The sequence below is a fragment of the Ptychodera flava genome, chromosome 12 (assembly GCF_041260155.1).
Source record: "Ptychodera flava strain L36383 chromosome 12, AS_Pfla_20210202, whole genome shotgun sequence".
In the NCBI taxonomy this organism is placed as follows: domain Eukaryota; kingdom Metazoa; phylum Hemichordata; class Enteropneusta; family Ptychoderidae; genus Ptychodera; species Ptychodera flava.
In genome coordinates, this window is record NC_091939.1 from 15,104,194 (window position 1) to 15,118,860 (window position 14,667).

At 38.0% G+C, this 14,667-nt stretch overlaps 1 protein-coding gene across 1 annotated transcript; it reads right to left on the reverse strand.

The window, feature by feature from the left end:
• Nucleotides 1–1,146: 1,146 nt before the first annotated feature.
• On the reverse strand, nucleotides 1,147–13,091 carry LOC139145115 (eukaryotic translation initiation factor 4H-like). The gene is made up of 8 exons (XM_070716073.1): nucleotides 12,937–13,091; nucleotides 10,001–10,166; nucleotides 9,511–9,559; nucleotides 9,207–9,271; nucleotides 8,351–8,450; nucleotides 8,133–8,213; nucleotides 5,088–5,291; nucleotides 1,147–4,554 (listed from the first exon to the last, which is right to left on the reverse strand). Exons 1-8 carry the CDS (start codon nucleotides 13,005–13,007, stop codon nucleotides 4,379–4,381), a joined length of 912 nt encoding a protein of 303 aa, XP_070572174.1. The 5' UTR covers nucleotides 13,008–13,091; the 3' UTR covers nucleotides 1,147–4,378.
• Between the last annotated feature and the right edge of the window lie 1,576 nt (nucleotides 13,092–14,667).

A 14,667-nucleotide genomic window follows, 5' to 3' on the forward strand; every position in this document is an offset into this window, starting at 1 on the left:
AGGCAAGGGATTCTCAGAAAGTAGATTAGTGAAATCATTTAAGAAGTTCTACGGTAGATACGGAGATGTTGTATCAAAATATGACCTGTCTGTTTCTCGGATGAGTGACAGCATACCAAATTTTGACTCACAAAAGTAATTTTGTGAATTCACCAAATAACAATGGATTTGTCGCTTTGGGTGAATCTTGAAGTGTGCAGCTAGCTGGCAGGGTACGCTTACCCATTCCGGACACCTGGTACCACCACTATTCGTGGTTCAAGATGACCCCATTGCCTTTGTCATTTTCATATGTTCCTTGGACCTGGTAACTTTCTTAGTTACCTTGAATGATAACGATTATTGGACCTGATTTGATGTCTATTGATGTATATATATATATATATATATATATATATATATATATATATATATATATATATATATATATATATATATATATATATATATATATATATATATATATATATATATATATATATATATATATATATAGGTGTGTATGTGTGTTTGTGTATGTTACATGCCTCCATGTGTGTATAAATCGATGCATTGATTTAAATAGGACATCTGCGGTGTTAGCGGGCTGTGTGAACAATGTACTGGCCAGTTTCCATAGTTACCTGGTCAGGTGAGGCCCCTCAATATTTACGTCAAAGTAAATGCTTAATGCTAGTGTAATATATCCATGCACGCACTGCTATTTTGACTTTCGTTAAATTCTGTTTGAGGCTGGTCAATAACGGTAAAATTGTTTGAGACTACCCTGCATATAACTAAAATGTCATATAGCCTTAACTGTGAAGAGGCATGAAATAAAAATATTATTGCCTGAATACATGGGTTTATGTGCCCTCACAGTAGGAGATAATTTTCCCTCCCGGGCCCAGGATTATTCATACTTACCACTGCACATGCCTGAAATGGTATTCAAACAGTTACCCCAAAACCTACATTACAAATCGAATGATTCCGATGGGCCAGTTAGAGCCTGGGTTAAGGACATTTGGCTAGGGTACGTTTCCAGTCAGTTGAAAATTTCTGGTATTTTAAAGTGTCCCGCTACCTAAATTTTAGCCAAAGAAGCAACAGCAAACAAACAAACACACAACAACAAACAGTAGGAATCAGCCAAACAAGAAAACGCTAATGGAGTGAGATTTTATTGCAAATATTTATTTTCCAATGTCTATTTATGCAACAAGTTTTATTAGGAAAGGAAACAAAAACTGGACAAAAAAATATGAAATCGTACCTTGTCTTTCCTGAAACCAGGAAAAATACCTACATACACAATGACCTTAGTACTAACTAATTTTTTTTTTACTTTTTTTTGTTTTTTGTCTTCTTGAGTTTTGTCAACATATCTACTAAACAAATACATATGTTACATTGTTGTTTTTTTGTGTGTAATTTTTTTTCCTCAGTTTTAAAAACTTTTCATACATTTAATTACATATGTATTCAAAATACGAGGCTTTGTAATGAAATGAGAGTCCTTTGAGAGAAGGCAGGGATTCCATACCACTCTAAAAAAGTGAGGGGGGGGGGGTAACATCGGAATTACACTGTTCTTGTATATACCATGAGAAAAACCTCAATTTTTTGGATGCTTATATGTATCGGGTACAAGCTTTTTCTGAATGAAATATGCAAACCATACGATAGGGCCATTATGCCTCCTGTTGTAAGGCATACACTTAATAAAAGAAATCTTTCATTATTTTTTTTCTCGTATTTTTTGTTTTTTTCTTGAAAGAAATTTGTCCTACATGGAAACATTGATGCAGTGTTTCAAAGGCTACGTACACTATATGAACTTGACAGAAGAGATTTTTTCCAGCTACTATGAGGTAAATAATTACAATCAGTTACACTCAAAACTTTGGGGATGATGCATGACCAGGTGCACTTTGTTTTACAAAAATGGACAAAGACAAAGGTGAGTTGGGCAATAAAATATAGAGTAGCAATTGATGTTTTCAACAATAAACCATTATGAAAAAAAACTAAAATCTTTTGTTGGCTTTTTTTTTGTTACTACTAAGTCTACCATCAGATTGTCCAATAAATCGTGAACTGCCTTCAGGTAGGATCTACAGGTTAACTATCGAGTCAAGACACCACCTGAGTTCATAGTAATAACCCATGAAATCGGCAGGAAAATTACATGTACACAAAAAAACCAATACATTCTTATCAAAATTACAGCATTACATTCAAAGGTGATGATTTGGAAATATTTGCATTGTGCACTATTCACCTTGATTTGACCTTGTCCAAGTCACTGAACTAAATATTTACTATACAAGTCTAGTATCAATAATTTTGATTAACCTGTCCAAAAGTTACCTGCAAATTTCAATTTTTTTACATTTGATTTTGTCTCCCGGTATGGAGAACCTCACAGAACTAGAATTAAGAAGGAATTCAGTTTCATATAACCTAGAAACACTCGAAGCAGAGAGACGTTTGCTGATGAAGCTGCCATGGTTAGAAGTCCAACTTTCCATTACACCCCTCTAACCTTTGTGGTCTCAATGCCTTCTCAAATATTTTTCAATGGGTGTGTCAAACCAAGTATCATGTAAACTTGGGTGATGAGAAGAGTAACAAATGTTTAAGCCTGCATTTGTTTGAATGACAGTGAATACGTGATGCACAGAATTACGCACAAAAGTACATGAACCACAACTTTGTTCTGTGGAAACTACAAACTGAGACAACAGTACTAGAGTTGATTATTAGGGACAAAGTCAGTTTTCTGGTACTTTGTCTATAACAGGAAAACATGAAGTACCAAACTTAACCATGAATTTATACATTTTTGATAGATACCTTAATTGGTTTCTGAAAATCCTCACTGTATAGACAATGCAGAAGTTGGTGATGTGCTGTGTGAGATAGCAGCCTATTGGCACATATTTCTGTTGGATAAATTGAAATCATGTCGTGTTCTACATCTGTTCGGTCTTTAAACCCTTTGACCTCCTATCTACCAATGGTTGTTGGAGTCCAAGTTTACCATGGAAAATAATGTTTTGGGCTTAACCATGGTGTTGAAAGAGTGAAACATGGTTGAAGGTATTTTATGTTGCACTCTCATTAGGCATGTTTTGAGAAAAACAGAACAATGTGGCTCACTGTTTAGAGGATATGCACAGTGGACAAAGAGTAATGTCATAAGACGAGACTTTGTCCCTTTCAAATAGGAATGACACATAAATTTTCAGAATGCCATTGTAGGAATCTTGATCAAACTCCTTTGATGTTTTGTGTAATTTTCTCAAAGATTTAAGTTGACCAAAACATGTCATTTGTAAAACCAATAAACATATTGGTGCCTGCACAAAGAGAAGAAAACTGTGGCAAAAATTTTCCAATTCTTACGTTAAGATATACTCTCAAATCAGTGAGGAGAGTTTTAAGGTGAAACAACATGACAACAAACATTAAAGATAATTTTTGCACAGAGCTAATAAATGTCATTACACTTTTAACTATCAATCACTCAAGCACTACTTTCCCTAATTTGCTGTAAAACTAGAACAGGTTACATTTACAACAGGGAAACAAGGGTATTCTTCAGCATGTTGGTATTCGAGCTTTGCATTGTTTGTCAGTATTGTTCACAATGTTGAAGTTCAAGGGTGTACGTGTACGTGTGCAAATGATAACTGTGACGGGGACAGTGAGATTCAAAATGTGAAAAAAATTCCAACCACACAAGAGGTCGGTTACAGTAGGCTGCAGTATGTTTGAGTCTGTAAATGAGCAATGTGAGTCCCATGGTAAGCTGTTCTGTTGTTTCAAATGAGGAAACACGGAAAATCACTTTTCAGCCATTCAAGAGCAAAATCGAAAAAACAGACTTCACTCCCGTTGTTTGTTTAAAAAGGTCTCCATGAAAAAATTGCCACAACAGCTTGAAAAAAGAAAGAAACTGTCAAGAAATCACTGAGAGCACAACATTACATTGAGGATGTCTGTCTATATCATTTCATTGCAAATGTTCTGCTAGCTGGCTACAGCTAACTCGGGGGAACTGCCCACTCTACAGTGCAGTTCATAAGGACAAACACTTGGATAAAACTCCCTTAAAATATCTCTATCAAAACCAGCACACTGTCATATTAGAGTATACGAGCCAAGGCAGATGATGAACTGTATTGTGTTGTCATCAATTTACAAATTAAATAAATGGAAGAACATGAGGCAAGATTGAGAAAAAACAGAAAGGACAAACCACTACTCCACCTAACTACACTGAGAAATTTGTCACCTACAACTACCGACAAGTCAACCGTCTAATCTCATGTGGAAATAATAATTTTGCAGGTATTTGAGTGACCCTATAATTGACCCTGTCCAGGGAGTTTTAGTTACTGCTGTTGCTCTCCCGCCTTTCCGCTGTGGAGCTGTCGTGACTTCTCTCGTCCCGCGGCTTCCCTGTTCCAAATATACTGGCAGATTGCGAAGATTGGGCTCGCTGGTTGACAGGTGCTGCGACTGTGCGTGGTGCGAGTTTAAGTCTCGGTCTGGCGGCTGCTTCCTCTGAGGAAACGACAAGACAGGTAGAGGATAAGAAAAGGCTGAATGAGAATACCTAATTAATTTTCTGCTCAGTGCTTCTTGCACAAAATTTGTTTAATAAGATAAACAGTATTGTAAGGCATGATCGGGAGAAGATGAAATGTCATCAGAATGCAGCAGAAAAGAAATATTTTAAATAGAAGTATAATCAGAAAGGTTATCAGGCTATTGCTTGTATGCTGAAGTGGTGGTACACTATATCATGTAATTGCAATAGATTGCACAGGGTCTACTTATCAATGGCATCATATTTCATTTGTTATACATTTTGACCTGTTTTAGTATCATCCATACCAGTACAACAGCTGTTCACAAAAAAAGGAAGTATCCATATTAGTAAGTGAAAAAATTCCAACCAGATTTAAATCCTCAAAACTCTGGTATTTGAGTTTATCAGAAATTAATATTCATGGTAATTTTCATTGTCAGAGCAAAATTTACAGAAACTTGTGTCATGATAGAGTAGGTTAATACAATTTTCATGGCATTAGTACCTGGAGTTGGTTCTCTGAGCTCATCTTCAGCTCTGGGCCCTTCTCGCCTATCTCGGTAGTAGCCTCCCGATCCTCTGCTACCTCCTCCAGCTCCCCCTCCTCCTCCTCCTCCTCTTCTGCTGCCACCTGACCTGTAATCACCTCCTCTGTAATCCCCACCCCTATTTTGCCTGTAATCGTCCTGCCCATCTCGGTTACTGTGACCTATTAAATAAAATAAATGAATTACAAAGGAGATCATTCTTCAATACTCTATCTGTTCAGTAACAAACCAACTCAAAAGTCTACGTTGTCAAATCTTTATTTTAGATTGTGCGACCTCATCATATTCTTAAAGAATTTTTCCAGGAATCATTTACATTCGAAATGCTGTTTTTAGTCGCTGTTTTTAGAAATCTGTCATGTTCAAAATATGGTAGATTGCTGTGATTTTTTATGACACTTTGACTTTCGCATAAAGGTGCGGGATTGCTGGATAGCCAAATATAGCCAGCTTTGACATATTTAGCAGCTATTCAGCTAAGAGGGTTTCAGCAATGACTCAAGGGATAATTAGCGGTATTCAGCTATTATGTTTGGGACCTAATGACGGAAACTTAATAGCTGCTTCGGGGTTGTTGAGCAGCTATTCAGCTATTCTGCTATGATACCAAAATCCTTGGCTATTCAGCTATTCAAGCTAATAGCCGTTTTTAGCCACTATTAGCCAATGTTAGCGGGCTATTAGCTGGCTATCAGCTATTTTCTTATCAATCATATTCATGCAAAATCACTGTCATGTTTTCCCGTATTAATTATTGCCTTGCCTGGAAACTTATACTCTCATCATTAACACGCCGAATGAGGTGACATACAATTCGTACGTGTATTTTCTGACTTTTTTATTACATTTCAACATTTGTTTTAAACTCGAGAAGTCTTCCAGTGTCTTACGGTGCGATTACTCTTGCAATGCAGCACCTGTTTGTCGATATCTCTCTTATTACACCTATTATTCCCACTGCCGATCTTAGTGATCTCGCAACTGCGCTTCCGCTTTTCCACATGAACTTACTGGTCGCAGTTCTTTGTCTGATTTAGAACCTGTGTAATCAGTCATTCATGTTTGTCGCCGGGATTAGTATCTGTTAAAACCTGTAAAGTGGGCATAAACATTACCAATTCTCATGTACAGCGTGATCTTTTGACGTGATTCTACCCTTCGCTTATAACTTAAAGACAATGAACAAAATTATCACGTTCACCATTTCCTCCGTAGAGCCCCGCTCGACAAGAAATGCACAATGCAATTAGGTATTTCTGAAGTAACCGAACATTTGATATTACTTTCTTGGTTCTACCCATATTCTCGCACATCTTTCATTTAATACAGAGGCCAAGCCAAAACAACAGCTTATCGTCCAAACGCTTGTGTATCTTCCTAAGTAAGTACTTGTCAGTTGTAGGAAGTCTTTACTAACAATTTTTGTGTTCAGCTGCAAACTGACATGCATATTTAATAAGTCTTTGAACAAAAGACAATGCAAAACCCGTCACTGGTATTTGATTAGCGTCTGCGTGAATGTCGGTACAATTAATCACATGAAACTTTTCCAGGCACAAGCAATCACATGAAACCTTTTCAAACAGAGACTAACTGACCATAACTACTCACCTACCGCTCAACCAGCCATGTGACTTAATATATTTCTTGGTCCTACAAATCGCAAGATTCCCCGACCATTCCGTTTCATGCCAGTTAATGAAATCCTCAATATGTACAATTTGTGATTTCTTTAGCTCTCAATGCAGAAAAAATGCCATGTGCTGTGGTTAGTAGAAACTTACACTTGCATGAAAAAAATATCTTCCATAAAGAACTCAATACTACGTTCTTGGTTCTACAATATTTATTCAGTATATTTATGAGATGTCTAATTCTTTGTACACCTAAGTGAAAGTCACGCTCGTAACTTCCTTGGTAATAAGTAGTTGTCAGGCTTTTTCAGACAAGTCCACTGCTTAGCTTGTAGCCAGCTAATAGCTAGCTAAGAGTGGCTATTAGCGGCTAAAAACGGCTAATAGCTTGAATAGCTCAATAGCCAGCCCATTTAGGCCGCGGGAGTTGTTAGCTGGTAGCCAGCTAATAGCTAGCTAAGAGTGGCTATTAGCGGCTAAAAACGGCTAATAGCTTGAATAGCTCAATAGCCAGCCCATTCCGACCTCAGGAGCCAGCCCATTCCGACCTCGGGAGTTGTTAGCTGGTAGCCAGCTAATAGCTAGCTAAGAGTGGCTATTAGCGGCTAAAAACGGCTAATAGCTTGAATAGCTCAATAGCCAGCCCATTCCAACCTCAGGAGCCAGCCATTCCGACCTCGGGAGTTGTTAGCTGGTAGCCAGCTAATAGCTAGCTGAGAGAGGCTATTAGCGGCTAAAAACGGCTAATAGCTTGAATAGCTCAATAGCCAGCCCATTTCGGCCGCGGGAGTTTTTAGCTGGTAGCCAGCTAATAGCTGGCTAATAACAGCTAATAGCGGCTAAAAACGGCTAATAGCTTGAATAGCTCAATAGCCAGTCCATTTCGGCATCAGGAGTTTGTAGCTGGTAGCCAGCTAATAGTAAGCTAAGAGTGGCTATTAGCGGCTGAAAACGGCTAATAGCTTGAATAGCTCTATAACCAGCCCTACAATAATCATTTGATTTAGCTGAATAGCTACCTACTACGTTTATTAGCAGCTAAAAGTGTCCTGTGGAAATTAATAATAGCTTCAATAGCCACAAACAGCTAAATATAAGCTATTCTTATGGCTAACGTAGCTATTAGCTACCTGGCTATTTAGGGGGCTATTCACTATCCAGCATTCCCGCACCCCAACTCGACTTTCGAGTAGCAAAAGAGTATTTAAGGTACCAATTAATTGCATTGATATATGGTGGGGTACCCCGCTAACATGGTTGGGGAACCCAGGTAAAATGTTACCTAGTTTCTGCCCTGTAGTAAAAACACCGACATTATTTCAATCATAAAAGGCAACACTCAGTTGCTCTCTGAAAGTATTTACACACCCTGGTAGCCTCCATCTCTAAATCCCTGGTCACCACGGTAGCCGCCTCTTCCCCTTCCACCTCCTGAACCACCTCTGTAACCTGACAACAGGAGTAGAGAGAAATTTTTACATTCAGTAAATAACACTTGTAAAACTTCTTGAGATGTAGAATCACTTGTTATTGTTGTAACAGTTTACACTACATGTCTCCAATATAATTTGACATATGTTACATACCTCCTCCGCCACCGCCACCTCGGGGGCCTCCTCTGTATCCGGGCTTATCACTGCGCCGTGCCTCGGCGATATCAACTCGAAGCGGACGCTCTTCGTACTCCTGGAGAGTCATTGACATTGGAAGTGTGTAAGATTGCTGACACTCATGAGAAACTGAAACTCTACACTGGTATAAGTATCAATTGGAATTTCTTGTAAATCACAGTGATGCTACCAACTAATTCACTTTTGGAACACTACAGTACCATGATGTGTAACATCAATATCAAGCACCTATCCTCAGTTCTGGAATTGTCATCAATTCTTGTCAAGTTAGTTACTGGAAGATCTTTGAAAGTAAGTGGAGCTTCAGCTTCCATGTCGGTAGAAGATGGCTGAAAAGCTTTTGCTAGCACACAATGCAAGTCGACCGGGTCAATCCTGGGGAAAGTGACTGGTGTCTACAAGATTTGGATGTAGTGTTTTGGAGTCAATGTTGACTTCACAGTTTACACCAAGATGTGAATATTGTTTTTGTTGAATCAATTTAATTAATTGCAGAAGTAAGCACATTAATGGCTTTATATGCAAATAAATTGTCAAGTTATTCCTGCAACGTGCTGATGAACTTGTTCAAAAGTCTAGGCAATGTAATTATAATATTGTGGAATGATGACTGAAAAAACAGGCACAATTTGTTGATCTATATGTGAAGAGAACTATGCCTCAACCTGATTTGTCAAATGACCTCTCATATCCTTTAGGCTGAAATGAATGGAACAGAAATTGCACTATGACATCCAACGTTTGCTGACACAAAGCATTTTCCTCTGAAGTACAAGGCACATATAAACCCTTTTCAATCAAATGTACTTACAGCACCATTGTAAGTCAGCGCTTCTCTCAGAGATTCAATGTCTTCAAACTCAACGTAGCAAAATCCTACACGAAAATAAAACAAGTGTGATTCCAAGTTTTGAACTGACATACACGTAGCCTTCTTGCTATGACCTGATACTTACATCTACATCTACATTATACTGATGGTATCATATTAGGCAACTGACATCATAACTTTGTGTATAGTTTGCCACAAGTATCTCTGTCCAACAAGGCAGCAAAGTCTCAGACATTCTCCTTCAGGTATAAAGAAAGGAAACATTTCACACCCATGAGCTCACCTTTGAATTTATCTGTGTCTTTGTCCCGTACAAGTCGAACGTTTTTAACCTGAAAACAAAAGTAAATACTCATTCTACCATTCTTTCAGGCTTGATGGAAGAAATCAATGGCACATTTAAAAAGGAAGTACCCAAATACGTGCAAAGTTTGGACTCTTATTTTGAAGAGGACAAGCATATATGCATGTCAGGACAGTTATCCCTTGAATATTCACTCATGTGGTCAGTTCCCACCCACAAGACAGGGCTACTTGTGGGATTTGGGGAGAGAGTCCAGTAAGTAGATGTCTGGGGATAACTGTTCTGGAACCAGTTATATGTGTGACATTTTAACTTTTACTACAGTTGTACATCAGCGCCTGATAATCTTGCTGTGAAACATTTCAGATAATTTAGACACCTTTACAGCATTTGCAAATCAGAGCATGCCTCTTCACAACAGAAGACATGGAACCATGACATAACTGACAGAAAATTTATAATTACTCACTCTCAGCTGGCTGAATATATGATCCAAATCACCCTGTACACAGTTACTTGGAAGGTTTCCTACAAAAGCTGTGAAAGGTGGCTCTGTAGGGAGAGGTTTAGGCTGTCTGTGTCCACCGCCGCCGCCACCACCATATCCACGTCTGCGATCGTCATAGTCATTGCGTCTAGAAGGAAAGAAGACAAGTTTCCACTCCGAGTCTCATAATGATTTCCGGTTGTTCCTTTCAACCCTTCATGCTAGCTGCTGACCAAAATTTGCACTGACTCTATGCTTTATGCAGACATCATGTGCACAGAATGGCAATGTGCGAATTTGATTGGACAGCCACATGAGAAAAACCATGTGCATAAACGAAACACAAAGAAATATGTATCATGATTTCTGTGTGTTTCTGTAAATGATTTGTATCATCATCACATGATTTCTTTTTCCACCTTGTGTTCAGTGCAAAATACAGCAGAAGTCAGTGAGCATATGGTAATATCATGTGGTTAACTTAAAGGTGATCCCATAAAGTCATGAATAGGGGTTGCAGATGAAAAACAGACTTACTATGCAGCTTACTTCCACAAAATTGACCATGCTTTATCAGCATTTACTTTTGAATATTAAATTTTTTTGCAAAACTGTTTGCTAACTAACAGCGATGAAAAAATCATTTTCACGTCCACTAGCTGATGGGCTAGAGGCACGAAAGAGATCACTCGCCAAGCCTCATTTTCCACTAGCCCTTTAGTCAACATTTTGGTTACCAATACCAGCTGGATGATTCACTCGTTTATCGGTCTCGTACAAACAAAATATTACGAGCCCATGAGCTTCGACTAATGGCTTTGATGGACTTGAATTATGAAACATTTTAAACATTCCCGTCAAAATTGACATACAGATACCTGAAATACAGCAGTTTATGCTGCCTGTTCACTAAATTACAAAATATAACTAAACATCAAGTTTGCATTGTAAATGTAGCCAAACTGACAATGGCAAGTGTCATGATAACTGCCAACACACCAGCAGCTATTGTTCATGCACAGCTGAAAAAATTGTTCAAATGAAGCTCACAATTGCTATGGGCAATTTCATAACTCCATAAAAACTCAACTGTATTGAACGTGTAAGTAGATAAAATTTGTTGATTGCAGTACATCCCATCCCAGCGCCCAAGTTAAACTTGAGAGAGATGTTCATCAATGAACTTTTGATGACTGACAGCAAAAATAAATGAAACATTGAACATTGGAGTACATTGATGATAGGCAGATCTGAAAGAAATTTTTGCCGACTGCAAATAAGAGTATATGTTTTACTTTTTCCATGAGGTCATATCATTGATTTGGTTTGGTGTGTAAATAAATAATAAGCCAAATTGTTTAGAGATTTTAAAACTTAGGGGAATCACTGCACAAAAATGACTTATTTACACAATTGAACTAAATATTCACAGATTGCTCTTAAAAGACCTACAGAAAGAATATTTGAGGTTGCAGTACAGAACTTTTCAAAAGATGCAGTGAAAACCTGCCTGCAAGATTGCCAGGCATCATGAAGAGTGTCTGAACCAAATGAAACTTTGGAACACTTGCAAGATATAGAGGTATCTGAATTGTTGTTGAATTGCTGCTGGATACAATTGATTATACAACAGTCAGCTGCAGAATGCAGGTACATGTAATCCAATATGCAAATTATTTTACCCTACCATTATATTTGCACAACTTGTCGTGAAAGCACTGTTTTACGTTATTGTATTCATCTGCATACAAAACAGTAGAATCAAATCATGAGAGTTCATACCAGATGAATAGTTTCTATTGAGGAATGTGGGGAAATTAAATCATCCATGTTGAGACATAAAGGCCATTTGCCATGTTTTGATTAATCACTGACACATAAAAAATTGAATCAGATCCAAACAAAACAATATATGTGTGAAGACAACACTCTTTTGCTTGTAGGTAGAATCATAGTGTCATAGTAAACGCTGTGCATTTCACCATTAACTGTGGTAGCTTCTATGGTTTAACATATGTTCAGATGTTTGGGTACAACTTTAACGTTGAACATATATGTGCAATCTTCAATATGGTAGATTGACAGCAGAATAGTTTCTTGTAAAATTTGACAAAGCTGGGCAAATTCAAGTCTTCACTTCATCACTAACAGGCAAGTACCACAGGTTACAGTTGACAGTGTTTAGATACAATAAACCATCTTTGGCCTGTTTTATTAAACATACTGTTTATGTTTCCCGACAGCAACAAACTGATCACGCGTGCTTCAGCAAAACCAGGAGATTAAGATATTGAATAAATGATAAAGTATCTGTATGTGCTTCTGCTGGAAAATGGCCTTCACATCAATTGTACAGTTTGTTAAAGACTGAATTGGGGTTTTAATACGAATCGATTAATCAAATCGGTTAAAAAAATCATTTTATATTGGAGAATGGAACGATCGCGCTCTGCATGAGTGTGCGTGTGCGCCACAGGTCATTGACTTTGACACAAGAGCGTGCTGGCACTGCTGCTATGTAAACTCGAACTACCGTATCATACATGTTGTCCAGTGCGTAAGAAAAGTACACATCCAGCCGGTAAAAATCGTAAATCTCGTTTATGAACAGATCGACTTGGGTTGAGACATGTTATATCGTATCCCGGACCGAAGTATTTCGGAGTTGGCAGAAACGCATGTCTAAAAGAATGGCAGTGTGAATTCATTGAATGCGGCTATACGAGTGGCCATTATGAGTGGTTCACATTCTGTGACTCATTTCACTGAAGACTGAAGTGTCAATGAAGCCATACCAGTCCTCGACCCTTTTCGGTTATTTTTCAAGCGTTAGCGGTCATTTACCGCAGCGATTTTGGACCGAATCGGTGGATTGTTTATCCATGCTTCTATCTATCAGACAAATGCGTAATACTGACCCGTAGTGACCGCCCCCGCCGCCTGATCCGGACCGGGGAGCATCGTCTTGATATGAGCCATAGTCAGACATCTTGGATGCAGCCCATAATAGGAGAAATGTGTTAGTTTGTTATTTCTTTGTAACAATTGGACCTCTTAGGGTAGCATAGAATATATTCACAAATGCCATCAAGTTCTTTAACACATACGCTTACATGATCAACATTTGCCCCTGCTATGCTCAGAAGAAATTGAGTACAGCGAACTTATTTACAACTGTTTTCACTTAACAAACGGTGTGACCTCTTTAACATATTCATACAGTACCTGCAGCGTTCATGAAAATACAATATAAAGTTAGAGGGCTCTAGTTGTCACAGTGGAATTGGCATCGGAATCAGAAAACATCGGAATCATCCGAGTTTGATATTCGATTCAAAACTTACCAAGGGGACGGATGGGAAAACTTTGTTAGGGAGTCAAAAAAGTTTTCAGAACGGTTGGGTTTTGTGTTTTGTTTTGTTTCCATTAGTAGTTTTTCTTTGATTTTTGTTTTGTTTGTTTTTTGTTTTTTGTTTTGTTTTTGGGGGGTTTGTTGGCTTGTTTTAGGGGTTGTATGAGTGAACGGGGAAATTGTGATCGCGAATGTTTTTCACATAACCGGGCAGATTTTTTTTTCGCTCAGCTATCAAGCTGTGAACAAAAATCCAAATTGACCGACAGGGAATCTGATTCGGTTGTTGTTGGAGCTTGCCATTTTATAGGGAGTCCAAAATATAGGCAAGCAATTATGAATAACCAATAATTCTCCCGTAAAATTTAATATTTTATGCAAAACGTGTAAGAGATAGCCTAGTTATATGTAAAATCAAAAAATCGACATTTTGACTGTATGCGCCTGCTTTAGTGGTAGTAGCGTATCAAGTTGTCAAACTTTTATCGATAAGACAGTCTTTCAATTTCCAACTGGCTGTAAACATGATTTACCAAGACCTTGCAAAATTATAACCGAGAAGCACCATAGGGAGAAGTACGAATGTCACACAATCCTGTCCTCAGGAAATATCACATCTGTGATATTTCCGATAAATAACCTTATTTTCTGTAGTATACACGATCTCCTCTCCCTTTACTTGACACATTGTGGAGGACCGTGCTTGAAACTTTATTTGCAACCTTTGATTACATGATTAGGCCCAAAACACTGTTGTTAGTCGATAAACGCCTGAGCTACCGTCACTTGTTGACCTTATCAGGGGATTATATAAGTCGGTCACCATCTCGCAATATGTATTTACATACTGTGTACTCATGAAAGAACAGAAAATTAAAGAGACAGACAGAACAAAATCGTTTTGAAATTGTACAGGACATTGAGGATGACGTTTCAATGCAAGATACTTATTCCATAGTGTAAAGACGATGAAGATAGTGCAATCACTGAAATTGACAGCAGCACGATTGCATTTAGAATGCAACTTTTGGCAGCTCCCGGGACACTCTGTTCTCTTTATGAAAAATAATTTGAAGATGGTTAAGGTCTCCGAAAAAAGCTCCCTCCACTGATATTTTAGTCAATACACTAGTATTATCCCTTCGGCCGAGAAATTGTAATCATATTCACTGACGTTTGCATTGAGTTGCCACTTGTACTTACTGTACTTTAAAGCGAAACTGCACTTTCAAATTAAAGTTAGCTTTCCATTTGAAACACTGCGTATTTGAATACCCACATGCGACCAGAATGTTTA